This window comes from Anguilla anguilla, chromosome 8 (genome assembly GCF_013347855.1).
Source record: "Anguilla anguilla isolate fAngAng1 chromosome 8, fAngAng1.pri, whole genome shotgun sequence".
NCBI lineage: Eukaryota > Metazoa > Chordata > Actinopteri > Anguilliformes > Anguillidae > Anguilla > Anguilla anguilla.
The window spans coordinates 683,124-711,116 of record NC_049208.1 but is presented as its reverse complement, the minus strand read 5'-3'; the positions used below and the strand labels follow the sequence as shown (position 1 = coordinate 711,116).

Genomic DNA, 27,993 nt, shown 5'->3' with positions numbered 1-27,993 from the left:
TGGGTGGTTATATCCCAAAGCACTGACTATGTGCCCAGTACACTCCCCATTACCTTTCTAACCTTAGCCCGATTAGCCTGCCTGTAGCTACTGATCCCAGGCTGGCCAGTGGAGTATGAGCTGCCCTCTCTGAGCCAGGTTTATCCCCACAGAACCTTTTCTGGGGAACGGGGAGGAGAGACAGAGTTGAGGGTCATCAGCCAGTATGGTCGGGGTACATCAGGTTCTTCAGAGAAACCAGGAATGTTGTTTAGAAACAAATGTACTGAAAGTTACAATATGCTGAAATATATTGTTAATATCTGGACTTTTTGGAAAATATCAACTGCACAGCAATGAACTGCACACGGCATTCTCAGAAAGCAGAAATAGCTTGTATACTTTCCGTGACAGTGTGACAGGTTGCAGTGTCTTGGTAATAGATTTTATTTCAGTATAATGCGAGATATTCCATTTGAGTGGGAGCATTCAGTGGGGATGCAGTGAAAGATGATAAGTTGCGTTTACTCTCCTGTTTGAAAGCGTGGAGGAGTGGCAGAGGGGAGGAGGAGAGGAGGTGCTGTGCGCTCCTCCATGACGTTGACCTGCTCGAGTGCCTCCTCACCGCCGGCCGAATGTCTGATCGTCGGACCAGCCCCCCCCCCCCCCCCCCGCCCCCCGCCCCCCCAAGTGTGCAGACCCAGTCCTCTACACATGTACTGAGCTCTTCAGGGTACGAGCACCCTGAGCTCCGTAAGCAGACTGACTGAGTGCAGTGGGTGACAGAGCTGCAGGTTTCACACAAGCCAGGGCCCAGCCCTCAGTTCGTCTGCTTCAACACAGCTCTTTTATTCCCAGTCCAATCCTGCCAGCACAGCTCGCTCTTTCACACAGGAAAAAATGAAAAAATAAACAAGCAAAAGCCATTCACATGTGCCTGAAATGAACACTCTTCAAATGGCAACCAAAAACAAACAAATAAATATTTAACAGCCAATAACAAATTTAATAAAAAACTTCCTCTCAGAGGTACATCTGCTGGTAATTTACAAGATTGGGGTGTTCAGCTACTCCTGGTCAGTCACACGAAGCATCGACACGCTCTCATGGGACCAGTGTAGCATCTGCACATAAAAGCTCTATATTTACATCAAAAGAACATATGACAGGCAAAATAATACAAGTTTATGGGGCAGTTCAGCTTTTTTGGACAGTTCTGTATTGCAATATGGGTCTTTTTGGATACTTGCAAAAGTAACGCATAACAAACAATGCCCGACAGAAGCGGTCTAAGCAGCGCCAAGAGCTTGGTGTCATAGGCCTGAAAGCACACGCTGGGACGTTTCTTTAAAAATCATCAGTAGTCCGAAGTTAGGAATTTCATATAAAATGCATATAGAGCCAAATCAGAGATCTGAGACTCATTTAGACTCCATGGGGCAGAAGCTGTGAGACCTGACCCACTGGCACATTAGCAGGGCTGAGGGTGAGTGTGAGTCTGATACAGGGCCGTTTATGAGGGTGAGGGTTAGGCCTTGTGTGAAGGTGAGGGTTAGGGCCATGTGTGAGGGTGAGGGCCGTGTGTAAAGGTGAGGGTTGTGTCTGAGGGTGAGGGTTAGGGCTGTGTGAGGGTGAGGGTTAGGGCCATGTGTGAGGGTGAGTATGAGTCTGATACAGGGCCGTGTGTGAGGGTGAGTATGAGTCCGATACAGGGCCGTGTGTGAGGGTGAGGGTTAGAGCTGTGTGTGAGGGTGAGGGTTAGGGCCATGTGTGAGGGTGAGGGCCGTGTGTAAAGGTGAGGGTTGCGTCTAAGGGTGAGGGTTAGGGCTGTGTGAGGGTGAGGGTTAGGGCCATGTGTGAGGGTGAGTATGAGTCCGATACAGGGCCGTGTGTGAGGGTGAGGGTTAGGGCTGTGTGTGAGGGTGAGGGTTAGGGCTGTGTGTGAGGGTGAGGGTTAGGGCTGTGTGTGAGGGTGAGGGTTAGAGCTGTGTGTGAGGGTGAGGGTTAGGTCAGACATCCCTCAGGTCCTGGAGCTGCAGGTCCCGGTGTTGAGTTGTTTCTGCAGGTTCTGCAGGTAGCCCCGCCTCCTCCGGCAGTCCCATGGGCTCTACGGCACCGTCCCACCGAGCACAGAGAGGGCCCCGCCCCATCACCGTCCCACCGAGCACAGAGAGGGCCCCGCCCCATCACCGTCCCACCGAGCACAGAGAGGGCCCCGCCCCATCACCGTCCCACGGCTCGGGAACACCTTTCACCCGGTCGTCATGACAACCGGGCAAAAGTAAGCAAGAAACTGAAAAAACTAACAATATAAATGAAAAACCAAGAACCTTTGCTCCAGATGCCCCTTTATGGCAGTGTGTGTGTGTGTGTGTGTGTGTGTGTGAGAGAGCGTGTCAGTGTGCATGTGTGCACATGTGTGAGTCTGCACGTTTGTGTGTGTATGCGTGTGAGTGCTTGTGTGTGTGTGTGTGTGTATGAGTGCTTGTGTGTGTGTGTGAGCATATGTGTGCTTGTGCATCAGTCTGTATCTGTCGGACTCAGGCCCGGCTCAGTTATTCGCCCTTATGGCAGTAAATGTCTTTCAGCGCTTTCAGCTCTTCTATGAGGGTCTTGTTTTGGTTCTCCAGCACAGCCACCCGGTTCTCCAGACATTTCACATACTCCTTCTTCTTCCGCCGGCACTCCCGCGCTGCCTCCCTGGAACCGACACGAGAGAGAGGGCCTCAGACACAGCCCACATACTGCACAACCAGGGTGCTAAAGCTCAACTACAGCCCACATACTGCACAACCAGGGCGCTAAAGCTCAACTACAGCCCACATACTGCACAACCAGGGCACTAAAGCTCAACTACAGCCCACATACTGCACAACCAGGGCGCTAAAGCTCAACTACAGCCCACATACTGCACAACCAGGGCGCTAAAGCTCAACTACAGCCCACATACTGCACAACCAGGGCGCTAAAGCTCAACTACAGCCCACATACTGCACAACCAGGGCGCTGAAGCTCAACTACAGCCCACATACTGCACAACCAGGGCACTAAAGCTCAACTACAGCCCACATACTGCACAACCAGGGCGCTAAAGCTCAACTACAGCCCACATACTGCACAACCAGGGCGCTAAAGCTCAACTACAGCCCACATACTGCACAACCAGGGCGCTAAAGCTCAACTACAGCCCACATACTGCACAACCAGGGCGCTAAAGCTCAACTACAGCCCACATACTGCACAACCAGGGCGCTAAAGCTCAACTACAGCCCACATACTGCACAACCAGGGCGCTAAAGCTCAACTACAGCCCACATACTGCACAACCAGGGCACTAAAGCTCAACTACAGCCCACATACTGCACAACCAGGGCGCTAAAGCTCAACTACAGCCCACATACTGCACAACCAGGGCACTAAAGCTCAACTACAGCCCACATACTGCACAACCAGGGCGCTAAAGCTCAACTACAGCCCACATACTGCACAACCAGGCCGCTAAAGCTCAACTACAGCCCACATACTGCATACTGAAGCCAGCACAGCCACACTAACCTACAGACACCACACAAAACAGCACAGCCACACTAACCTACAGACACCACACAAAACAGCACAGCCACACTTACCTACAGACACCACACAGAACTGCACAGCCACACTAACCTACAGACACCACACAGAACAGCACAGCCACACTTACCTACAGACACCACACAGAACTGCACAGCCACACTAACCTACAGACACCACACAAAACAGCACAGCCACACTTACCTACAGACACCACACAAAACTGCACAGCCACACTAACCTACAGACACCGCACAAAACAGCACAGCCACACTAACCTACAGACACTACACAAAACTGCACAGCCACATTAGCCTACAGACTGGATGCCACAAACTAAACTCAACACCTAATAACAGCCAAACCACAGCCTTCCACACAGACATTACTGTCTTAGTAGAGCTTTTTCTCATAATTGCATCATGCTGATGTAGCAGGACAAAGCGCATAATCGCAGCCACTTAATTATGACCTCTTTTTTAAACAGCTATTTGAATCAGAAACCTGTCTGGGCACATGTGTGGCCCAGAATATACTCCCAAGTATACCGAAACTCAACCGCAAGCGACCCAGGACACTGCATGCAACAGCCCAGCGCAGGCAGCAGTAAGAGCAGGGCTGAACGGTAGGAAGGTCCAGTCAGAAAGGCCACTGATAAGGCCAGGCTAAGCGCACAAGCAGGTCTGCACTGAGCTCTGTGCTGCAGGCAGAGCTCAGGACTCCAGTCAAGGCTCAGACACTCAGACTGAAAGTATGCAGGCGTAACCACAGCTCTCAGACACTCAGGGCTGTATGTATTAAATCTTTTACACAGCCCAGTTCACTTTACAACTGTGACAGCAGACGAGACAGGAACAGCAAGTTTTCTTGTAAGAAACATCAGAATGTGGGCTTGAGCTGATTGAAGACTCAGCAGTCCATGTAAAACTGCCACACTAAATGACAAGTTAGGAGACTGCCATCTTTGATATGAAGAAAGTCTGAGACCAACATCCATTGGCAGACATTCTAAAGTTCAGACTGAAACCTTCTGAAGATAAAGACTGTTTTTTCTGAGCAGGGCTTTAGTTTGGTAAAGTGCTGACTGCAGCAGAGCTCTCTCTCTCTCCCCCCATGCCTCTCTCTCACTGCTCCCTCCCTCCCTCCCTCCCTCCCTCTCTCTCTCTCTCTCCCCATGCCTCTCTCCCCCTCCTCCCTCTCTCTCACCCTCCCTCCCTCCCTCCTCCCTCTCTCTCAGCCTCCCTCCCTCCCTCCCTCCCTCTCTCTCTCTCTCTCTCTCCCCATGCCTCTCTCTCCTTCCTCCCTCTCTCTCCCTCCCTCCTTCTTCCTTCCCCCCTCTCTCCGTCCCTCCCTTGCTCCCTCCCTTTCTCTCTCCCTGCCTCCCTCCTCTCTCCCCCCCTCCCTCTCTTTCTCTCCCCCCCCCCGCTCACCTGTTCTTCATCAGCCGGACCTCCCTCTTGCGTGTGGTCTCCTCGGCGTGTTGCTGTGGGCTGTGTAGGCCGGCCGGAGACGCCGCCATCACCACACCCTGCGGCAGGGTGGAGGTGGGCGTGCGGATCTGGTAGGTGGGCATGTCTCCTGTGGCAGCTGCCAAACCAACACACAACACACTGAGCTGCGGGTTCATCACCATACTGGGGCACAGCTCTTATCATGTCAATCTTAACGTGCCTCTGCCTGCAGTTCCAGCATTTAAAACCTCTCCTGTGGGGGAAAAGCCTTTTAATGAGATCTGAGCATTCAAAAGCAGGTGGTCAACATGCGTCAGATCCAAAAGGCCATATTTCCAAAAACCGTGGATTTTCCCACATTTTTTTTTACAAAGAGAACTTGCTTTAGATTAACTGAACTGTGAGTTCCTCCTCTTTTAGTATGAACTGCAGGCAGTAAAAGCATTCTTGGCAGCTTTGCCATCTCGGTACAACTGCAGTCAATTAGCTGAAAAGCCAACATAATTTGCACCATCCCTCTTTTAAACATCGCATGGCCAAAATTTTAATTATGTTCAAAGGGTCCTTTTCAACTGTAGCCACATTCACAGGGAACAGTCATATTTTCCCTGCAATCAGTCTTTTCTTCTTCACACAACCCAGGACTATCTGGTATTTTACTTGGTTGATTCACATATGATGGTGCCGCTAACTGATGGTGCAAGACTTTCTGTGGCATAATCAGTGCAACCTTGTGCACAATCTCTGACTGAAGATGTGGTCTCTGTAGTTATCAAGTGTGGAGTCTCACTGAAAGCCAGAGCAGTTTGTTTATGTAATGATCCAACATAATGCAAAACAATGAAAGACTACGTCACCATTCTGCGTGGTCTTTATTACGCAGGTATGCATCAACATCAATGGGGAAATGAGATTTATATAGTAGGTTTCTTCAGGGGGTTGGTCATGTGATATTCCCGTCCAACAAGGCTCTTGCGTATTAAATTTAAATATAAATTTTATTAACCTGTCTGCTATATTAACTTCACCCAATGCCTAACCCTGACTTCACTATACTCACCTGAGCAACTTAAGCCGCGTTTCCACCAAAATTACCCGGAACTTTCAGTCCCAGGAACTACTTTACCAGGAACTAAAAGGTTCCTTCAGCCAATGGTTGTCTGCGTTTCCACCGGGGTCTAAAGTACCGCGAAGATTAGGCAAATTAGCCCACTGACGTTGTCGTCGGTCCATCTGTCATATGATTTCTTCTGTAACCCCATACTACCACCGAAGTAGCCTACATTATTTTCTAATAACCGGGACAGCCCGGAGGGGTTTATTCCACTTATATACAACGGGTTACCAACAATGACTATATATGGTTACTTTTGTATTTATTGATTTTCATATATCCTCTCAAACACATTAATTAACAGCAGAAAACATGCACACGTTGTAAACAATTTGCTGTTTTATTACTTTCTCGTAGTCAATTCCATATAGGCTAATCGCAAAATGACAAGAATAGAACGAAAACTCGGACTTGCGTGAAAATGTAAATTAGTAGTGGTACAGCCACCGTTTGCTTTCCTTCGAAGTTACTGCTAGCCGAGCAGCGAAGTGTGCCCTCCAGATGCGAACCATGCACCATAAATGAGTCCATAGTCTTCCTGGTCTTTTCGTGGAATTGAAAAATGGCAGTAAAATTGAGTAAAATTACGGCAGTCTGAAAAAGCTAAAGGGGAGATTACTAGAATTAACGTGTTATTTTACCCGGATAAAAAGTGCGGAAGGTGATTTCCAGTTTGCTTGTACTGTATCACCAATGTTAATTATGCAGAACTACCGCATACCTCAAATAACTGTATCAAACGTTTTGAGTCAATTACAACGGGCTAACAAAGAAAATCCGGAAGAAAATATTCAGCAACCGAATTAATCCGTTTGAATGTTTTGGTAGCCTACGTAATATGCCGTCCCAGCACGAATGCTTAGCATTTTATAAAACGAATACTAAAGCAAGAAAAGAACAGAAGAGCACACGTTATAATTCCAAGACGTTGACAGGCTATAACCAAAAGTAGGCTACTGCGCCGCATAACATACAAGTTTGATTTGAAGTTATTATGAAAATAAATTGGTTTGCCGCTGCATATTTTCAAACATGGCGGGTAATGGCGGAAAATAAATACAACACAAATGCTACGAGTACTCGACCAATCAGAAATGTTCAGCGCTGCAAGCTCCACCCAAAAGGTTCCTGTACTTTCGGAAAGTACTACCCCCCGAGCAGGAACGTTTTGGGGGGTAAAACAAAGCCCCCAGAACTAAATTTAGACCCTAGTTCCTGCGGTGGAAACGCACTGAGTTCCTCAAAAGGTTCCTAGTTCCGGGGTATAGTTCCTGCGGTGGAAACGCGGCTTTATTTGCACACAGAGTAGCATACACAACATACTGTGCAGTACTTCAATGTTTAATGATATTCTGTTTATTTTGCGATGATACATACATTTTTAACTGCCTTCAGTTCTGTCTCAGGAGTACAGGAAAAATCAATAAAACTATCACATAAAACAGCAACTATTTTGTTTTAATAAAATGACATATTCCTTAAGGGGGACGTGATGAATGTTGAAAATGTTCAACTTCCAACAAACACTGCATAAATAACACATAAATAAATAAAAGGGGCACAAGCACAAAGTGTAAAGGGCACGTTAGCATTTGTTCTGAGTCGTGTTTTCCAGTGGCTCAGAAACGGAGCCACAGCTCAGTCTAGCAGAGCGCAGAGGGCTCACACGCGGAGCCGCGGCTCAGTCTAGCAGAGCGTAGAGGGCTCACACGCGGAGCCGCGGCTCAGTCTAGCGGAGCGTAGAGGGCTCACACGCGGAGCCGCGGCTCAGTCTAGCGGAGCGCAGAGGGCTCACACGCGGAGCCGCGGCTCAGTCTAGCGGAGCGCAGAGGGCTCACACGCGGAGCCGCGGCTCAGTCTAGCGGAGCGCAGAGGGCTCACACGCGGAGCCGCGGCTCAGTCTAGCGGAGCGCAGAGGGCTCACACGCGGAGCCGCGGCTCAGTCTAGCGGAGCGCAGAGGGCTCACACGCGGAGCCGCGGCTCAGTCTAGCGGAGCGCAGAGGGCTCACACGCGGAGCCGCGGCTCAGTCTAGCGGAGCGCAGAGGACTCACACGCGGAGCCGCGGCTCAGTCTAGCGGAGCGCAGAGGGCTCACACGCGGAGCCGCGGCTCAGTCTAGCAGAGCGCAGAGGGCTCACACGCGGAGCCGCGGCTCAGTCTAGCAGAGCGTAGAGGGCTCACACGCGGAGCCGCGGCTCAGTCTAGCAGAGCGTAGAGGGCTCACACGCGGAGCCGCGGCTCAGTCTAGCGGAGCGCAGAGGGCTCACACGCGGAGCCGCGGCTCAGTCTAGCGGAGCGTAGAGGGCTCACACGCGGAGCCGCGGCTCAGTCTAGCGGAGCGCAGAGGGCTCACACGCGGAGCCGCGGCTCAGTCTAGCGGAGCGCAGAGGGCTCACACGCGGAGCCGCGGCTCAGTCTAGCGGAGCGCAGAGGGCTCACACGCGGAGCCGCGGCTCAGTCTAGCGGAGCGCAGAGGGCTCACACGCGGAGCCGCGGCTCAGTCTAGCCGAGCGCAGAGGGCTCACACGCGGAGTCGCGGCTCAGTCTAGCAGAGCGTATAGCAGCGCTGCAGCTGATGGCAGGTGATTCAGCCGGCAGAGCCGCCTGCTCCCCCCTGTAATCACAGAATGACTCAGTACTGACGTCAGTGCGCGGCTCGCCCGCCGCTTAGCGTCAACATTCAAGCGCTGAGGTCTGCTTCCAGGAAAACTGGTGATGTCAACCATATCTCCCCTCCCCCCCAACCTTCTCATCCACAACATAAAGTCTCTTCTTTTTCACTGCTATTTCAGACCTGCTACTTTGTAGTTTCACATTCCTTAGTCTGATTTATAAATGCAACAAGTGAAATAAGTCTCTCCAAAAGCACACCGGATAACAGTTCTCTCAGTTACTTGCTATCAACTGTTTTTTTAAACACACAAAAATATCAAATGTGATTCTTTGCTAGCTACAATCTGTAAGTACTAGTCAGGTTTTGGTTGAGACCAGTCACTAATTTAAAACACAAATAATTGAATTTGTCACGTGAAAAACAATACAACTCTGACTGCAAACCAGGGAAAATAGTCAGGATTCAAGGCATAACACTTCATTTTTATAACTAATAAAACACTAATGGTAACATACCTGACTCAGTCTCGTCACCAGTAACAGCCATAACTGTGCTCTAATAATCCAGGAGAAACCTTCCCCTTCTGCCTTCTCAATGGACTGGTTGCCAATCAACGATGTCCATGGCTACAGTTTAGGGCATTGACATCACAATGACATCACTGAGCTCCTGAAGTCAAAAGCATGGTTTGGCCTTGTAGCCCCTCCCCTCCCCTGTGCTCTGGAGACGGCCCACAGCTCAACGGGAGCAGTGCAGTGTCTCTGCTGGGGGAGGGACAGGGGCACGCTCTATTTTTAGCACGTATGACGCAACCCCTTTTACATAAGAGACGTAACACCCACAAGCACACAACACACCAATTCACCTTTTTCTTTTTTTTTCTTTTTTTAAAGTGGTATAGTGCTTTATGCTCATTAAAACATTTCTGGAAAATGTACATGCCTCTAATTAGATTTGTTGGTAGGTCTAAATATAGTTGTTTAACTAGATAATGTAATCTCCTGTTGCTTAGATACATAAAAAAGCATTCAACTGCATTCAATGAAAAAGAAGTGAAAAACGAGTGGTGGGGTTAGCCGAGGACGGACGAGGCTGCTCAGTTAAGGCATGGTTCTGTGGTATAAATAAGCGCCACGCTACACTGAGCAGAACACACACGCACATGTATGTGCACACGCATAGCCTGCGGCGAACGGAAAGCACTTCCCCTCTCGCTGGACTAGCGAGTGACGCGACTTCCACTGGTCTGATTAGCGCTGGAAAAAGGGCTGAGAAGGGCCATTAAAGCCCAAAGTGTTTTTCCAGCCGGCTGTGCTGGAGCTACAGGGCCGTTCAGCGCTAATGACCTATTCACCCAGCACAGTTCAGCGCTAATGACCTGTTCACCCAGCGCAGGCTGCCCGTTCAGCGCTAATGACCTGTTCACCCAGCACAGGCTGGCTGTTCAGCGCTAATGACCTGTTCACCCAGCGCAGGCTGCCCGTTCAGCGCTAATGACCTGTTCACCCAGCGCAGGCTGCCCGTTCAGCGCTAATGACCTGTTCACCCAGCGCAGGCTGCCCGTTCAGCGCTAATGACCTGTTCACCCAGCGCAGGCTGCCTGTTCAGCGCTAATGACCTGTTCACCCAGCGCAGGCTGCCCGTTCAGCGCTAATGACCTGTTCACCCAGCACAGGCTGCCTGTTCAGCGCTAATGACCTGTTCACCCAGCGCAGGCTGCCCGTTCAGCGCTAATGACCTGTTCACCCTGCACAGGCTGCTGGCTGTGCTGCTAAACTCAGCTTCCTGCTGCCAAACGTGACCCATCCACGGACATTTCACTCGGGCAAATATAAAATCTGAAATAACCTGAGACGACTTGTGGACAGAAATAGTGTATTTAGTGTCATATAGAGGTTATGAGAGAGGAAAGGGGAGTGTTGGGATGGCGTTCAGACGAGTTAGGCTGGGATTAAGCATGCCCGCCTGCTTCAGTCAGGGCAACCTTCACCTCTGTCCTTACAAGCACTCGACTGCAGCAGCCAAATATTAAATGTACAGCCAACTGCCTGAGTGTGTCAAAGGTGAAATAACACAGAAGATACACTCCCAGTGCAGACATGCGAGTCACTGGAATATACCTGCAGGGTAGCCTGCTTCAGCCTTCAAAGATTAGCCTACATATCACTGTGAACAGTCAGGCCTATAGTTCAGCAATACTATGACCTGTCTGCCGCTTTCCAGTAAATGAGGCACCTCCAGCACACACCAAAAACCAGCCATGGTTAAAAAATACAGCTCTGCTTCAAGCTGTGAAATACTGCAAGATTTTTTTTTTGTGGTTTTTAGAACCACACTTCCAACCAAGAACGAACAAAAAACTGAGCACCCTTTCTGCTGAAGTATTTTCAAGTATCCCTGGGAAGCATGGAGGTAAACACTGAAAGAGCACATCCTCTTCAAACAGCAATATGAAAAATCCCAGGGCCAACCCCGAGCAGCTCTGCACTGGAACAGCACCGTTACTTTTGCATGATGTGATTTATGGAGACTTTATTTGTGTGATTTATGTTTAGGGTACCTTGGCACAAATTAATTTGGGCATGTGCAAGTGTGTATTTGCAAACTTGTGTAAAACACAGGCTTTTCTTTGCACTGGTTAGTAACTTGCTGTTTTTGTACACTGAAGTCATTTTGTTTAGATAATTGCACAGTGTAAGGCCAGCCATGTCTTCAGAGATAGAAGTTTATATTGGCAATTTGTCCTAATCAGTTTCTGCTCAAATCTGCTACAGAACTGAGATTTTCAGTGAGCCATGAAGGCCATATACTGTAATACACATTACTAGAACTGGTCCTCCAGACTTGAGCCAAATCAACCAAACACTGCAGCCCTGTACAGGTGTTTACTGACAGCTGCTGGTGCATTTTTATGAAGCCTTTGGCTGGACGTATCAGACTGGAAGGAGTGTCAGACGTTTAATCAAACCAGAGCATTTAGGTACATCATAAACACACAGACCAAAAGGAGCAGATAGTTCTGCAACAAAGCCAAACATGAGAAGCCCAAAGACCTTTATGTGCTGAAAATCAGCTCTGCTCTTAATCAGGGGGAAGAGGGGTTACCAAACTGAAAGAGAAGAGGAGCAGGTACCTTGGACGACCACCTGGCTGCCTGGGACGAAGAACTGCTGGGGGCCGTCCCCAGACTGGGGGGCATACTGCAGGATGGTGGCGCCGGGCTGGGGCGCTCCCGAATTGGACATGGTGAGAGTCTGCAGGCCCTGCAGCCCGTCCCCCCCTGGGCTGGCGATCTGGATGGCCCCGCCCTGGGTTATAGCGACTGCACAAGACCAGCACCGGTTAGGACTGCCTAACCCTAACCCTAACTCAGGTTACAGCCACTGACCATTTTTAAACATCATAAATGTTGCAGTTTTGATCTGCAGGGAGCCAAAGTTTTATAAGAACTGCCACCCATTTCAGTTTCCATGGGGGAATCAACCCGAGACTGCATGCACACCAAACTAACACAAATCTGCTATCAAACGTTAATAAAGCAACATGCTTGGGTAAGACTGAACTTCAGAAAGACTACAGTGGGGGAACTGGCCGATTGGGGCTTTTAGAGAACTCCTCATTACTTAGCCCTAGCATAGGCTAGCCTGCAGTCTAGCTGCACACTGGTGAAATCGGCATGTGGGACTCACTGTACTGGCCTGAGCTGGTTTGGTATATGGAGGCGGGTGTGGACATGGTGGTGATGTTGGTAGAAGCCATTTCCTCCTCAGATTTCTCCTCCTCGATTTTGGGAACGGCAGGTGTGTCCGATGACAGTTCGTTCAGAATTTTTCTGAAGAAATGAAGGGTTTAAAACTGAGTTTCATATTTTCCCACTGATGCAGTGGCTGATTATACAGGTAACAGACTGGCAAAGCACACATTCATTCCTCTGCCGAAATGTACCATTTCAGCTTCCATTACACAGAACAATCGCCTGAATGACGCATTAACAGTGTTCTCTCAGGCCTGTTAGAAGCAAAAGGCCCTCCCACCGGTAAGAGGGCCGTCGGGAGAGAATCTCTCTTCTTTTCTGGCAGTCTATCACAGAATCTGTCATTTCTCCATCTTCTGACTCCCCTGCTGCTGCCTGGGAGAGATACAATGGAACTGTAAGTACACAGGCCTCACAAGAGGGCCCTCTCTTATGCACATGCATTGTGCCTACCACAATGCACAAACACTGTTAAAATGCTCATCTGACTGCTAAGCAATACTGTAAACACACTGATACACAAGCCTGAAGCCTGAGGAGCCAACTGTTCCAGCAGCAGGTGCAAATCCATATCTGGCACTGCTACATGCATAACTCAGATGTTCTGGATCAGAGTGATGCGAGATTAATGTGATGTGATGTAAGTGAATGTGATGTACAAGGCTCTGCTGGGTGAATGTGATGCAAGTGAATGTGATGTATAAGGCTCTGCTGGGTGAATGTGATGCAAGTGAATGTGATGTATAAGGCTCTGCTGGGTGAATGTGGTGTAAGTGAATGTGATATATAACGCTCTGCTGGGTAAATGTGATGTAAGTGAATGTGATATATAAGGCTCTGCTGGGTGAATGTGATGTAAGAGCATGTGACGTATAAGGCTCTGCTGGGTGAATGTGATGTAAGAGCATGTGATGTATAAGGCTCTGCTGGGTGAATGTGATGTAAGTGAATGTGATATATAAGGCTCTGCAGGGTGAATGTGATGTAAGAGCATGTGACGTATAAGGCTCTGCTGGGTGAATGTGATGTAAGAGCATGTGATGTATAAGGCTCTGCTGGGTGAATGTGATGTAAGTGAATGTGATGTATAAGGCTCTGCTGGGTAAATGTGATGTAAGAGCATGTGATGCAGAAGGCCCACCTGATTGGTCTGAATTTGTGGAGACTGAATGACAGACGGTTGGGGTGTCTGGATGACTCCCTGGACCTGAACGGTCTGACCGCCAGGTAGCTGCACCACCGCCACAGCTGCAGGCCCTGGGGCCCCTCCACTGCCCCCTACAGACACCTTTAAGCAACAGCAACATGAGTGACTACACTATGCACCGTATGAAGGTGTGTGATCATTTTAATACAGCAATAAGTGATTACAGTGTGGCTGTATAATAACAACAGCTGTTAGTAAACATGATTTTCACAATACGCCCTGTACCCAATGCAAACAAAGAGAGCCACTGGTCATCAAAAAAAAAAAAGAAAAAAGAAAACGTCTGGCTGCTTCAAACGTTGACAGACGTACCATGACACCAAGCCAAAACAATAACTTCTTGAAGAATGTAGTGTTATCATTCTCCACAGTTATACTGGTTCAGCACTCAACTGACCGATTCCAAATGCTGATGAAGTTCTGAGTGCGCAATACCATTCGCAAGCAATTATCTGCAGATTGGAGTGTCTGATCATTAGTGTCATTTGCACCCTTAATCAGGAGCATGCTGGCGTGCACTTTCTCCCTCAAAGCATGTGCAGCTGGCCGCCGCTGCTTTTCATTCTGCAGCCCAGCTGCGCAATCACTGTGCTCATTCTGCAGCCCATCTGCGCAGTCACTGTGCTCATTCTGCAGCCCAGCTGTGCAGTCACTGTGCTCATTCTGCAGCCCAGCTGTGCAGTCACTGTGCTCATTCTGCAGCTCAGCTGCGCAGTCACTGTGCTCATTCTGCAGCCCAGCTGCGCAGTCACTGTGGTCATTCTGCAGCCCAGCTGTGCAGCCACTGTGCTCATTCTGCAGCCCAGCTGCGCAGTCACTGTGCTCATTCCGGAGCTCAGCTGCGCAGTCACTGTGCTCATTCTGCAGCCCAGCTGCACAGCCACTGTGCTCATTCTCCAGCTCAGCTGCGCAGTCACTGTGCTCATTCTGCAGCCCAGCTGCACAGCCACTGTGCTCATTCTCCAGCTCAGCTGTGCAGTCACTGTGCTCATTCTGCAGCCCAGCTGCACAGTCGCTGTGCTCATTCTCCAGCTCAGCTGTGCAGTCGCTGTGCTCATTCTGCAGCTCAGCTACGCAGTCACTGTGCTCATTCTGCAGCCCAGCTGCACAGCCACTGTGCTCATTCTCCAGCTCAGCTGCACAGTCACTGTGCTCATTCTGCAGCCCAGCTGCACAGCCACTGTGCTCATTCTCCAGCTCAGCTGTGCAGTCGCTGTGCTCATTCTGCAGCTCAGCTACGCAGTCACTGTGCTCATTCTGCAGCCCAGCTGCACAGTCGCTGTGCTCATTCTCCAGCTCAGCTGCACAGTCACTGTGCTCATTCTGCAGTCCAGCTGCACAGCCACTGTGCTCATTCTCCAGCTCAGCTGCACAGTCACTGTGCTCATTCTGCAGCCCAGCTGCACAGTCGCTGTGCTCATTCTCCAGCCCAACTGCGCAGTCACTCTTCTCATTCTGCAGTCCAGCTGCGCAGTCACTGTGCTTAGCTGCGCAGTCACAGTGTACTGCAGGAGTACGCTCCATGCAGAGCTGGCTAAGCCAGGCTGCAGCTGTCCTGCAGGAGCTCCTGTTTCACAGCGAGTCGGGGCCATGTGCTGATCGCTAACCGCTCTCCTGAAAGAAGCTCCCCACAAGCTGATCGCTAACCACTCCTCCTGAGAGAAGCCCCCCACAAGCTGATCGCTAACCACTCCTCCTGAGAGAAGCCCCCCACAAGCTGATCGCTAACCACTCCTCCTGAGAGAAGCCCCCCACAAGCTGATTGCTAACCACTCCTCCTGAGAGAAGCCCCCCACAAGCTGATCGCTAACCACTCCTCCTGAGAGAAGCCCCCCACAAGCTGATCGCTAACCACTCCTCCTGAGAGAAGCTCCCCACAAGCTGATCGCTAACCACTCCTCCTGAGAGAAGCTCCCCACAAGCTGATTGCTAACCACTCCTCCTGAGAGAAGCCCCCCACAAGCTGATTGCTAACCACTCCTCCTGAGAGAAGCCCCCCACAAGCTGATTGCTAACCACTCCTCCTGAGAGAAGCCCCCCACAAGCTGATCGCTAACCACTCCTCCTGAGAGAAGCCCCCCACAAGCTGATCGCTAACCACTCCTCCTGAGAGAAGCTCCCCACGTGCTGATCGCTAGCCACTCCTCCTGGGAGAAGCTCCCCACGTGCTGATCGCTAGCCGCTCTCCTGAGAGGGGCTCTGGTGGCGATGCCAGGTAGTCACTGTGCTGAGCAGTGAGGCACGGTCTCAGGGAAATTCTTCATCTTCTCACATTTCAAATTGGCTGCTTGGTCTTTGATGCATGCAATTTACAAATAATTGCCATGTGTACACCAGTGTAATCAAATACAGTTGAAATATATTAATATAAATCCATAAATATGCACATGTCAAGCAAGGCATGCTTTCCTCTACTTGAACAGACTCTACCACCTTACGTCAGAAAAAGTGGTAAAAATCGAATTATTTATCGCCTTTGGTGACTTCACTGACAATTTTTTTTTTTTTGGCCAGATATAATGCCATTTTCAAACAAATGCATTCTTGTTAAGCAATGAGCACTGGGACAAGACCCGATAAAGAACATAACTGGCTTAATTTAGAGACAGAAAATGCTTGAAGCGTTAAACCCTGAGCCAAAGCACTGCACTCATCTCTGAGCTCATTTAAAAAAGTGATGAACTGAATAAAGATGAGCTCAACTCAGAATTATTCCAGCTTTACATTCACTCCTGAGCATCAAGCAAATCTGTTTTTGCGCACAAAGTGAATGTTTCTATCTCAGGGTTTCAAACACGAAACCTCATAAAACACAGTACATGCAGGTTATTTTTGCCCACTCAAATAAAAAGTCTATCTTATCCATTTTCAGGCAGGTAAAGAAATACAAAAGTTCAATTCATCCATAGCACTAATCACAGTTCAAACACACAACCTTCCAGCCACCCTAACCTGTTGACATTTACCTGTGTAAGAGAAGAAATGGGAGAGCTGGCAGACTCGTTCTGAATCTTAATTGCTTCTCCGTCAGACAAAGAATCATTTACACTCCCATCCTGCTGAGAGGCCACCACAGTTTCCATGGTCATTGGACTAGAAAGAACAGAAAATATTTGCTCTGCTTATTTCTGACCAACACATATCAGTAACAGTAATGTTATTATGAATGCACTCAAATGGGAACTACTAATCCAAAAGGGCTGCTTTTTATTGTATCATTCTGCATTTACAGAACCCTGTGTAAATGTGTACAAATGATCTCAATCCCAATTATCACTGTTTCGTCCTGTGGTCAGGCTCAGTGTGTTATCTTATAGGAACATGTCATTGCCTGGCTTTGTTCCAAATGACACTGACAATATATTAAATACAGTAACCCAGACGTGCATATTACTCTATAGCAAGGCTAGTATGTTCAGTACTTTAAAACGCTGTCACATCGTCTCCAAACTTGACTTCATTATTCTCTCTCAAGCAAATGACTAAACTGATGCACATGTATATGCCCTTAACCCCTAACATAAATCTTCCTTGTTTAGATATTCTGACAAATGTTCATGTTATCAGGATGAAAGGAAACTTCTTTCTACATATTTTCCTCATACTGCTCCTCTTGCCGAGGTATGCTTGCTCCAAGCTCTCTAAATTGCATCAGCTTAACGGATTAAGTTCCCTAAAATATCTCTAGCATAGAGATCTGATAGTGTGATAAACTTATCCTAGACTGTCTCAGATGGGAAAAGGTTATTAATTATACCTATGCACTTGCTTAAAAACTTTAACAGGGCAAACTTTGCATAAATATTGAGTGCTCACCTTACATCAACATCTATTCACGATAAAACACGATTTACCATAAAAAGATGTATTTATTCAAGAGTGTCCTTATATTTGAGGAAGCGCTTTTAAAACTGATTGTGCTGGGTAAAGCCCTCAATTATCCCATTAAATAAAGCAGACTTCTGAGAACTGGGCGGAAGCTTTATGGCGTGTGAAATGGCTGGATCAGCACGGTAAATCACGGTACGGCAGTGTAGTACAGACCTTCGTTCCACCAACGTTTTATTGAAATATCGTCCAATAAAAATGAGGACAAAGGTTAAGCATGTTCCTTTAATACTGACAGGAGGTGAGACAGTCGTCGGCAAGTTAGGGACGCACAATTTATCTTGCATTCCGATAGATATCAATATGTAGCAAAGAATAATTAACTATAAGTTGGAAGCTGTTATTTACAATATTACTGTACGTTAAGTCACGTTCAGGACAATGCTACGGTAACCTAGCTAATGCACTTAGCTACCCATGTGGGTAGCTGAAAATGTGATGAGTACACTGACCAGTCACACATTTGATTAAACGGTTTTAACAAACTCGATTTTAATATTAACTGTACTGTTACTATCTTATCTGCAGGGAGTATGAAGTTGGGCATTCTGGGAGTTGGTCGCCAACTAGTCAAACAAGTTTCTGTAAGAGCTTTCTATAAGAACTTCGCGCTGCTGGTTCTCGTTTTATATTTGCTGAAGTGCCAATGCACTCAAATGTTTGCTACTTATATTTAGGGCGTTGTCTTTATTGTACCAAGGGAGGAAACAAGAAGTGTACGCCATTTCTAGAAACTTCTTTAGAAACAAGTGACGCCATTTTACAGCTAGACGGTGGACCTAGTAAGCATTTATCGTCTTTATTGACAGTTAGCCTCATTTACTTAATGAATAGCCAGCTAGATAATTAAGAATTTCTCATTAAATGTTAACTATACCGAGTCCTTTCCAATACAACACTCAGTGATTGGAAGCTATATGGATACAAATAGTCAACAATTACTTCTAACTTACTCGTTTATTAGTTGACTGACGTTATCTATCTACCCTGAAAAGTAAAGATAAAAGAAACATGTCCTAGCTAATGTGAAACAAGATTTTAAAAATCAGAATTTTACTAACTAGGTAACTCGTTGTGGTTTATTGAACGACAAATGAACAGGTCCAACGGAAGCTATTATATTTGCTCGCAAGCTAGCTTATAATTAACATCACCTAGCCAAATGATCTAACATATTCGGAATTTATGTAGCTTCCGTCCCAGTATTCGTTTTGCCCTGCAATTAATTTTATGCAAACAAAATAACACTAGCTACCCACGGAAATATAGCATTTCAATTGGCTATCCTTCTGTACCGCGATACACTTTCAATATTGCAGCTAGCTACATGTTGCAGTGAACTGTTTTGTCCTACAAATTTAGCTGCAACATTAACTGTTAAGTAGGTGTCGTTAAATAAGCCGATGGATTTGGGGCAATGCATCAACATCAGCCAAGTGCCAACTTTTGTAATCCTATAAAGTTGTCTAACTGTAGCTAGCTAACTAAAACACAGTTCAATCCCTCGCGTTATATCGCCAGAGTCAAGTTCGACCTACACAGTGGCCAGTTAGTGGAACAGTCAGTCCAGTCAGCTGGCTGGTAATACCAGACAACTAGACTAAAGCTATTATTATAACGTAGAGGCTAATGTCGCCGACACTACAATCTAGCTGCTGGGACGGACAGTAATGACAATCGGCATGTTAGCTAGGTGACTAGATGACTTTAGTTGGTGAAATTAATTGAAAACAGTTATGTCAAGTTAGCTCATCTCCCGATACTCGCTAGCCTTATTAAGCTATATTAGCTACTGTTAAATAATAGCAACAGCAAGAAATAACGGTTGACGAGCAGCTGGCATTTTGACAGTTATCGATAGCCAAATAACGCATGTTCGCTAACCCTTGGGCAAATGTTGGGCAGCTAAATAGCTAAAACCTTCTTTAGCTAGAAAACGTAGGCTGTGAACAAAGATATTGCTTCTATGTCTGCTAACTTAGGTTGTTGCGAAATATTGGTAAAGTTAACATTGCCTAATCTATGCAATGAAACTAGGTAGACTAGACCAGTTTATTTCGGCTAGCTAGCTAACCATTGGTGAGAAGTTATGCAGCCAACGTTAAATGTTAACTAACGAGCTGAATTCACAGGAAACTAACACATCGGTAGCTAGCTAGGTTTGATTGTAGCTGTTCATGTTAATTTATTGTGTAGTAGTTGGATAACTTGGTTAACGTTAAGATTTCAGCACAAAAAGTTACCTGCGTTTGTCATGCGGTGCAAGTTTGCCAAAGCAACAGCAAATGTAACTTAGATATTGATAGCCAATTTAGACTTATCTAGTTAATGTTACGTTAATCAAGTTGGCTTACTTCTGTTGGATCAATTAGCATTAGCAAACCTTTACCAGTTAACTGGGCTAAAATTAAGAAATATAATCTTAGTCTAAGGGACTTTTACTTAAAGAAGGTATTCGAACTTGCTAGTCTAAAGTTGCGGTTTAAATGTGACAGCAAAAACTATCTGATTTTTTTGAACCTGACCAATTTCAAATTTAACACCGTTGTTTTCAGTTTGAGCCGCCCTTCAAAGTAGCTCGCAAACTGCATCTCTGACTTGGTTATACGCCCGTGTCAGCTGTCTGGGAGGAACTTTCCCTGCCTTTTGCTCTTTATTCCTCCCCTTAAGAGCCCCCTCTTGTTGTTTGTAATGATGACTGCAATAACTTACCGAGGTTTTTACGTAGTCGGACTCGTCACTGATTACGGTAGGAGTGGATGGCCTGTGCCGTGCCGCTGCACACGTAGTCCCCACGTCAGCTCTGATGATGCCGTGTAAAAATGTCGGCGAGATTCTCGGCGTCTCCCAACAAAACACGAAGGGCTACGAGGGGAAAAAAACAACCCACACGGGGAGGAGTTTAAACGGACGGAGAAGGAGGGCTAAAAGCGAGCGCTCGCAATGAAAAGGGAGTTTCGCAGTGATGTCTCAACCCTGAGCACGAAAGGAGAAGTAACGTATTAATTTGAAAATCATTTTGAATTATTGAATACCGAGCACGCGGGAAAATGGCAACGGCTAATGTTTCCTGTGTTATTGTTTTTCTGGATGCACGGGCGGTTCTGTTTGCCCAGTATTACCGAGACAGTTAAACCAAAGCGTTCTGGCAAAAATCACCGAATATTGTCGGGTTGTCGAGCAATAAATTTAGATTCAGGAAGAACCGGGCCACCATTTAAGGTGTTTACATTGTACCACGGCGTATGCCGCCGCGACCCTGATCTGGACTAAGCGGTTAGAGAATGGATGGACATTATAATACACAGCACGGCCTGGAGCGGGTTTTTGTTCGTGCCAGTGATGGCCATGGCAAGAGCGCAAATCTAGTGCCATGTTTTTACAGTTTAATTATAATGGGCCAGTACAGTAGTGTGAGCTTCGCACACTAACTTCCACGATTTCGCGAACGAACGGAGGCAGTGATTAGATGGCAATACCAAGACTGGGAATAAAAAGGGTGGGGGTGGAAAATAAAATGACAATAAGGCAGTCATTTCTGTTATTGCCCGTTAGCAGGATATGCTGAATATTCTACTTATTTTATGTTCAACATATCACCTTGAACATATAAATGAAAATGTTGACCAAAACATATTTTGATCTGGAAAGTACACCAATGTAACATTCTTTGACAGAGCCATGATTATTTAGAGTATCTTTAAAAAAAAAATGTTTTTTAAAGTTTTTACATTGTATGAAATGTTGATTGAGTGTAATCATCTATGTATGGCATCCGTGCAACAATGATAATTTCAATGTTTTTAATTTAATTATACTGTTGTCTCTGAAACAATTAGTTTTGCTCTCAAATTTCAAGTTATTGCCAAAGGCGGATAATAATCAGGATGTCGGTGAAAAATAAATGAAAAGTGCCCTCTGGTGGTCTTTTGTGTCCGAATGAATCAGTTTCAGTTTTCATCATGAATTCCATACACTTAAAAAATATATATTTTCAACAACAAACACACATTATAAAGTAACAGAAATATGATGCCATTTGTTATGTGATCTACACAGCTGCTTATGGGAACATGGAGTCTATGCAGCACATTTGGTCTGAAAATTATTTTGTAAATATTTACATAGGTCAGCATAGTAAGGCCAACTTAGTGTTAATACAAAGATCACACATACGGTGCCCTCAAAAAGTATGTCAATGGCAGAGTATGATTTATTGTTTTTGCTATATACTTAAGGCATTTAAATTTGAGATCAAACAATGTATATTAGATGAAAGTATAGTCAATCTATTTATTTCATGGCATTTACATGCATGTATGTTTACCCTTTTGCAGAAAATCCTGTTTTTTCAACTTGTAGTGTTATTTTGCGAGTCCACCAGTGGTTTGTTTTTCATGAGTTTCCAAACCGCTGATAACTTCTTGATATACACGGTTTCTGCACTATTATTCTGACTGAGTTCTTCTGTTCTCAGCTTACAGATTAGTTGTTTCTCTGGTGTCCATGATGGTGTACGCCTTCTAACTCCAAACGCTCCACAAATTATTACTAAGGAGAAAATCAAGACTAGAAACTCACTCCTCTTTTATGTGTGAATACTCCATGCAAAAGGAAATGCCTGAGCAACAATCAACGCTTGTCATCCCTTAACTTAAATTTGCAACACTGAAAATGAAGGGACTCAGCACATAAACAGCTGTTTCTGTAAAATGGTTGGTAAAACATGCATGTACAGACCATGAAATAAAAACTGATTATTTGTATTTTTGTTGCATATTCATATTTTTTTCCCCCTCAAATCCAAGTGCCTTCAGTATATAGCAAGAATAACTAATTTCGTTCTACCACGACCATACTTTTGGCGGGCACTGAACTTTCCTACTGTTTCCAGGCTTGAGGCAGTGACAGAGTAGCATTTGCGTCTTTGTGTTTTATTTCTTACATTTTTATGAGATTGATGAAAATTAATGGACCAGATTGTTTACTTCATGTAAAATTGGTGCTGGAAGTAAAATTGTATCCTTTAACGTTGTCCTGTTACTGTTGACTTGCTGTGCAAGCTCACTTTCTGGTTTATTTTGTGGTGCCATCTAGTGGTCATTTACCATATACCACATCTTTAAGAGGCTTAAAAGTTTAATATGTGTATAGGCCACATGTCTTCTACATGATGATGTACCTGTAGGTTATACACTTTCCGGCCATTTTATTAGGTACTCCTGCTCATTAAGGCAAATAGCCTTCTACTCCAAACAGCAGATCAGGTGGCTGCAGCTGAATATTTAAAGCATGCAGACATGGTGAAGTGGTTAAATCTTTTGTCTGATCAAACATTAGAATGGGCAAGATTCATAATTTAAGCGACTTTGACTTTGGTGTGATTGTTGGTGTCGGATGAGGTGGAACACAGAAACGGCTGATCTGGCTCTTTCATGCACTAGTCTCTAGAGCTTACAGAGAATGGTGCAATGAACATAAACACCCAGTGAGCAGCAGTTCTGTGCCCAAAACCAGCTTATTAATGAAAGAGGTTTCAGGAGAATGGGTAGACTTATTCAAACTGACTGAAAGGCCACAAATGCTCAAGTAACAGCTGTTTACCACAATGGTGTGGAGAAGGGCATCTCTGAACACACAACACATAAAACCTTGATGCGCATGGGCTGCAGCAACAGAAGACCATGCTGGGTTCCACTCCTGTCAGCTAAGAACAGGAAGATGAGGCTACACCTGTGTCACACACCTGTATCATCACCTGTATCATACACCTGTATCACCTAAGCTCTGGTCCGTTCCCACATTTCTGCCTTTTGTTTTTTATTTGTGTAAAGTGGGGCATCTCCATCCCTGGTCCTGTGATGGCTAATTGTTGCATATTAACTTATTTTTAAGAAGTACTAAACTGTTCCTCCTGGTCTTTACATTACCTTCAGTTTTATGCGAGGATGCTGGCAAAAAGACTCATACACAGCATGTCCCTGTCTATAGACTCAGAGGAGACCTCACACAGCTGAGGTAGATTTCACACACCTGGGTAGATTTCACACAGCTGGGGTGGGTTTCACACAGCTGAGGTAGATTTCACACAGCTGAGGTAGATTTCACACAGCTGGGGTAGATTTCACACAGCTGAGGTTGATTTCACACACCTGGGTAGATTTCACACAGCTGGGGTGGGTTTCACACAGCTGAGGTAGATTTCACACAGCTGGGGTAGATTTCACACAGCTGAGGTAGATTTCACACAGCTGAGGTTGATTTGAGACAGATGAGGTAGATTTCACACAGCTGGGGTGGGTTTCAGACAGCTGAGGTTGATTTCACACAGCTGAGGATGATTTCACACAGCTGGGGTAGATTTCACACAGCTGGGGTAGACCCGCGCTGAGAGACGAGGGGGGTGGGGGGTTGGCAGGTGGGGCTCATTACAAACTGCAGGGAGGACGGGGGGAGCGCAGGTGTAAAGGTGTACAGGTAGACCTGCGCTGACAGACAGGAGTTCAGGGGTAAAGTTCACGCCCTGCCCGTTTTTGTTGCTGTCATATGCAAATGAGCCTTGTTGACTTTGCATGGCTGGATCATGAGTGCAGTGACTTGCAGTCGTTTCGCACGGTTCCTGTTTTAGGGAAACCCCTGAGGCTGTGTAAGGCTGTTAATGCAGTAGATCAGCTCTCCAGCTCCGAGGTGGTTATGACTGTGGCTCCATGTCTAATTGTAAAAAACCTTTTTTCTCTTTGCAGTTTGAGTTATTTTACAACCAGCATTTCGGAGGCATGAAGCTGACCTGGCTGCACTATCTCTGTACAGGTGCGTGAGCCGCTGTCAGCTCCACAAATCACAGAGCAGGTTGGTAGCACACAGTACAGCAAGGCTGATGGTGATTGGTGGATACTTTCTGTTTGTGCCACAGGCTTGTGTCCCCCTGGTGGGTTTTTGTGAGTGAGTGGAGTAGGGCTACTGATCTGGGATCCGTTTTCTCTGTTGTGTGAGTAAGTTTAGGATGTGAGCAGGGTGATGCTGATGCTGGATCAGCACTCATACTGTGAACTCTGGTCCCCCCTCGCTGCCTGAGAACATACTCTGCTCTGGGTCACCTGACCAACTTTCCGCGGTCAGAATGTCGCCGTCGGAAACTTGGCTGCTTGGCGTGACTCTGCTGAGGCGCGGTTTGGCATTTCGTTTCATTGATTCGGCGTTTCAGCGGTTTGGTGGTTCGTTAGGAACGGGTTTCTTGAGTGCTGAGGGCCTGGGGGGGGGGGCGGATGGGCGGGACAGCTGGCCGCTAAACCGCCACTATGCTAATCCTGCCGGTAGAATCATCACTCATTATAATTACAGTCACACAGCGGACACCCTTCTCCCCAGCACCTCACTGAAGAGCAGAACACCAGCGTTAGTCACAGATATGCTAATGCACAGATATGCTAATGCAGCACCACCGAGAAGCTGCAGCAGGCCATTCAGAATGAATAAGCTAGCAAAAGAAGCAAAAGTAAGAACAGGCTAGCGTTGAGATGGTGTGTGTGTGTGTGTGCGCGTGTTTTCTTCTTTCCTAACTTTAGGAGGACATAGAGACAGAATCCACGTTCTCGCTAAACATGACATTCAGCAGCAAAAGAACGAAGTTTAAAATCACAATGCCCATGCAGAAGGACACGCCACAGGTACGGCTCACCTGTACGGGTTCCAGTTCAGCTTTTAGATGAACTGGCCCATAAGAGTCACTGATGGCTTGGATCTACAGGGACTGAAGAGTGAGACTAACGTTTTATTAGTCTTTATTTATTCCTAAAGGCATTTTCCTCAACACGCAATTCAGTTCAATGGAGTTATGCTTACAGGTATGACTGCTTATAACAATAAATCAATCTTTTTAAAGCACAACAATGAAAAAGGCTCTTTCTCTGTTTGTCCTCATTTATCATGGTACTGTCTGCCTCTGCTGACAGATCCATCGTGCTCCCAGCAGCAAACAGAATGTTATTGGCCAGGTGATGTCTATGGCAACACTCCCATTGTGATGTAGCACTGCAGGAGGCAGACACTCTGATTGGACGGCTGCATTGTGTTGCAGGAGGTGGAGGAGGCTAGTCCAGGAGGTGATCCCCCCAAACCCCCTCCCCCAGCTAAGCTTTCAAACAGGAAACAGGAAACACAAGAGCCTGCGAGCAGAGCGACCAATCCCACAATGAACTTGCTGAACGCGAGCGGTACCGGCAAAGCCATGTTTTCTCTTCTCACGTTTGCAGTCCTGTTTTTTATTATTATAATAAATGTATAAATATCAATGCAAGACAAAGTGTTGTAATAGAGCCGTATACCATTGTATTTACTTTCAAATGTAAAGAATAATAATAAATAGAGGTGACAAACATGATCCCGCTGCTTGTGAAATAAAAAAACAAATTAATAAACCCAGATTTATCTCTGCGATTTTGTCCTAGTATTTACAGGTTGTGTGCGGAAAACCAGGGCCTGTACCTGATTTTGGATGGAGGAAGTGCCTGTGGAGATGGGAGGGGGGAGATGGTGTGGGTTTGACTGAGCCAGGGGTTGCTTTGGCTACCTCAGCAGCAGTTCCTCCGGCAGGGTACTAGTTATCTACAGTAACTCTCCACCAGTTGGCGCCGGTGCTCCTGTTGTACTGTGGGGACAGTTGTCCGTGGCTTGAGGAAGAGTAGCCTAAATCACAGGAAAGCACATGCTAAGAAACGCCACTTGCGTGGGGGTCTAAAGAGGGATGTTTGATTCCAGTTGAGTGGGGGGGGGGGGGGGGTTCTGTGGAGTTCTTTGTCACAATGAACACTTTTTGGGGTTAGAACACACCCCCTTGGTTTTTTGGCCCTCAACCCAAAAGATTTTTGGTCCTCATTTGCGCGTTCAGGTGCAGTCGTGTCAGATTTCCTGTCTTGTGGGGGAAAGCTCTGATCGTCTGGGTGTTTCGAAGGAGATCTGTAATCAGAGACAGTGACACACTGAGGGAAGAAAATGCCGTTATTTTACAGCGGATTCTGCTTGTGAAGCTGCTCCTGCCAAAGCGGCCTCGTCCTGCAGCCGCATGCAAAGTGTTGGAATTACTGCGCCAAGACAGATCAGATGCCTTGAAAATCCACCTTGCTTAAATGAAAACAAAAACACAGTGTGTGTGTGTGTGTGTGTGTGCTATTCCCCACTGCAACACAAGGTGGCGTGTTCATCGATCTGACACAAAATTGTAAATGACGTCATTCAAGGTGTTCACAACTCCATAATCAACTCAAATAAAGAAAAATTAAAATAAAGAAAAATTCTGATTCATTATTGAATCCATAAAATTGTTATGTATTTTTCATCAGAATTTTCTGTGGGGTAGAAATCCTGTCCAATACGAAATAATACTGATATTAAGAGTCAAAGGCAATGTACTTTACAGTAGTCATCTATTATTAATAGGGTTAATGTCAAATTAAAGAGGTGTAAAGGCTTAAGGAGTTCACATGTTGCTGAATTTCTGCTATGTTCTCTTTGGCGAAATCTGTTATTATAGTCAGCTGCACAGAGTATGCTAGGAAGTGTGTCCAGTGCACCTGGCATTAATTACAATAGACGGCATGCTAGCATGGACGTACACGTGTGCTGTCTCTTTCAGGTGGCTGTCCTTTTATAGCAGCCTACTGTATTGTCTCTTTCATGTTGAAAGGCAGCACATTATAGATGCTAGCATACACCCCCCCCCCCCCCCCCCACACACACTTTTTTTTGTGGACATATGATTGCTGCCATCCACACACACTGATTAAATCGTAAGACTGAATAGACAGGCCACTAGAGGTTAATTACAGTCTTAAGACATGCTTTTACTACAACAAATCAGAAAAAGAAGAAAAAGGCTTTTTTGTTATGTTTAAGGAGACCCCCCCCCCCCCAAGTGTCCCTCCCCTACATCAGTTATTATGGATAGTATCTTAGATTTAGATTCAAGATAACAGCTGAAGATTATTTAAACATATATGTGGTATAGCCTGCCAGGCCATAGAGGCAGAAATTCTGGGGATTTTCAAGACTAGGCTTGATATGGTGCTAGGTAATCAGAGCACTAATTTAGTCAGGAAAATGGCAAGCATTGTGGGGCTGAATGGCCTGTTCTCATCATTATGTTACGTTATGTTATGTTATGTTATAGTATTCTATGTTGTGTCATGTTATGTTGTGTTATGTTGTGTTATGTTATGTTATATGACACATGGTCGTGTGTACTGTGGTATATTTTGTTAGTCTGGGATGCGCTGTGGTGTTTATTTAGTGTCTCTCTGCAGTGTAGCGTCTGGATAAGAGCGTCTGCCAAATGCCTGTAATGTGTAGACTGGCCGCACAGGGAAGAGGAAGAGCGGGGGGGGGGGGGGGGGGGGGGGGTGTTCCTGTCCTCTAAA

General features: G+C 46.4%; 1 protein-coding gene and 1 long non-coding RNA gene across 5 annotated transcripts; one reads left to right on the top strand and one right to left on the bottom strand.

Annotated features, from left to right (window-relative positions):
* Positions 1 to 803: 803 nt before the first annotated feature.
* Positions 804 to 20,428, bottom strand: LOC118233769 (cAMP-responsive element modulator-like). 3 transcript variants are annotated; one of them, XM_035429699.1, is made up of 8 exons: positions 20,294 to 20,428; positions 16,660 to 16,786; positions 13,628 to 13,774; positions 12,767 to 12,861; positions 12,422 to 12,564; positions 11,866 to 12,054; positions 4,983 to 5,139; positions 804 to 2,679 (listed from the first exon to the last, which is right to left on the bottom strand). In XM_035429699.1, exons 2-8 carry the CDS (start codon positions 16,780 to 16,782, stop codon positions 2,535 to 2,537), a joined length of 999 nt encoding a protein of 332 aa, XP_035285590.1. In that variant the 5' UTR covers positions 16,783 to 16,786; positions 20,294 to 20,428; the 3' UTR covers positions 804 to 2,534. The 3 variants fall into 3 exon arrangements, with proteins under 3 accessions (XP_035285590.1, XP_035285591.1, XP_035285592.1); XM_035429700.1 differs by lacking the exons at positions 12,767 to 12,861; positions 13,628 to 13,774; XM_035429701.1 differs by lacking the exons at positions 11,866 to 12,054; positions 12,422 to 12,564; positions 12,767 to 12,861; ... (1 more) ...; positions 16,660 to 16,786; positions 20,294 to 20,428 and adding an exon at positions 9,248 to 9,352.
* On the top strand, positions 17,729 to 26,004 carry LOC118233771. 2 transcript variants are annotated; one of them, XR_004766565.1, is made up of 3 exons: positions 17,729 to 17,822; positions 18,110 to 18,165; positions 24,325 to 26,004. It is a non-coding gene; the product is annotated as an uncharacterized LOC118233771 (long non-coding RNA). The 2 variants fall into 2 exon arrangements; XR_004766564.1 differs by lacking the exons at positions 17,729 to 17,822; positions 18,110 to 18,165 and adding an exon at positions 20,439 to 20,575.
* Positions 26,005 to 27,993: the final 1,989 nt, after the last annotated feature.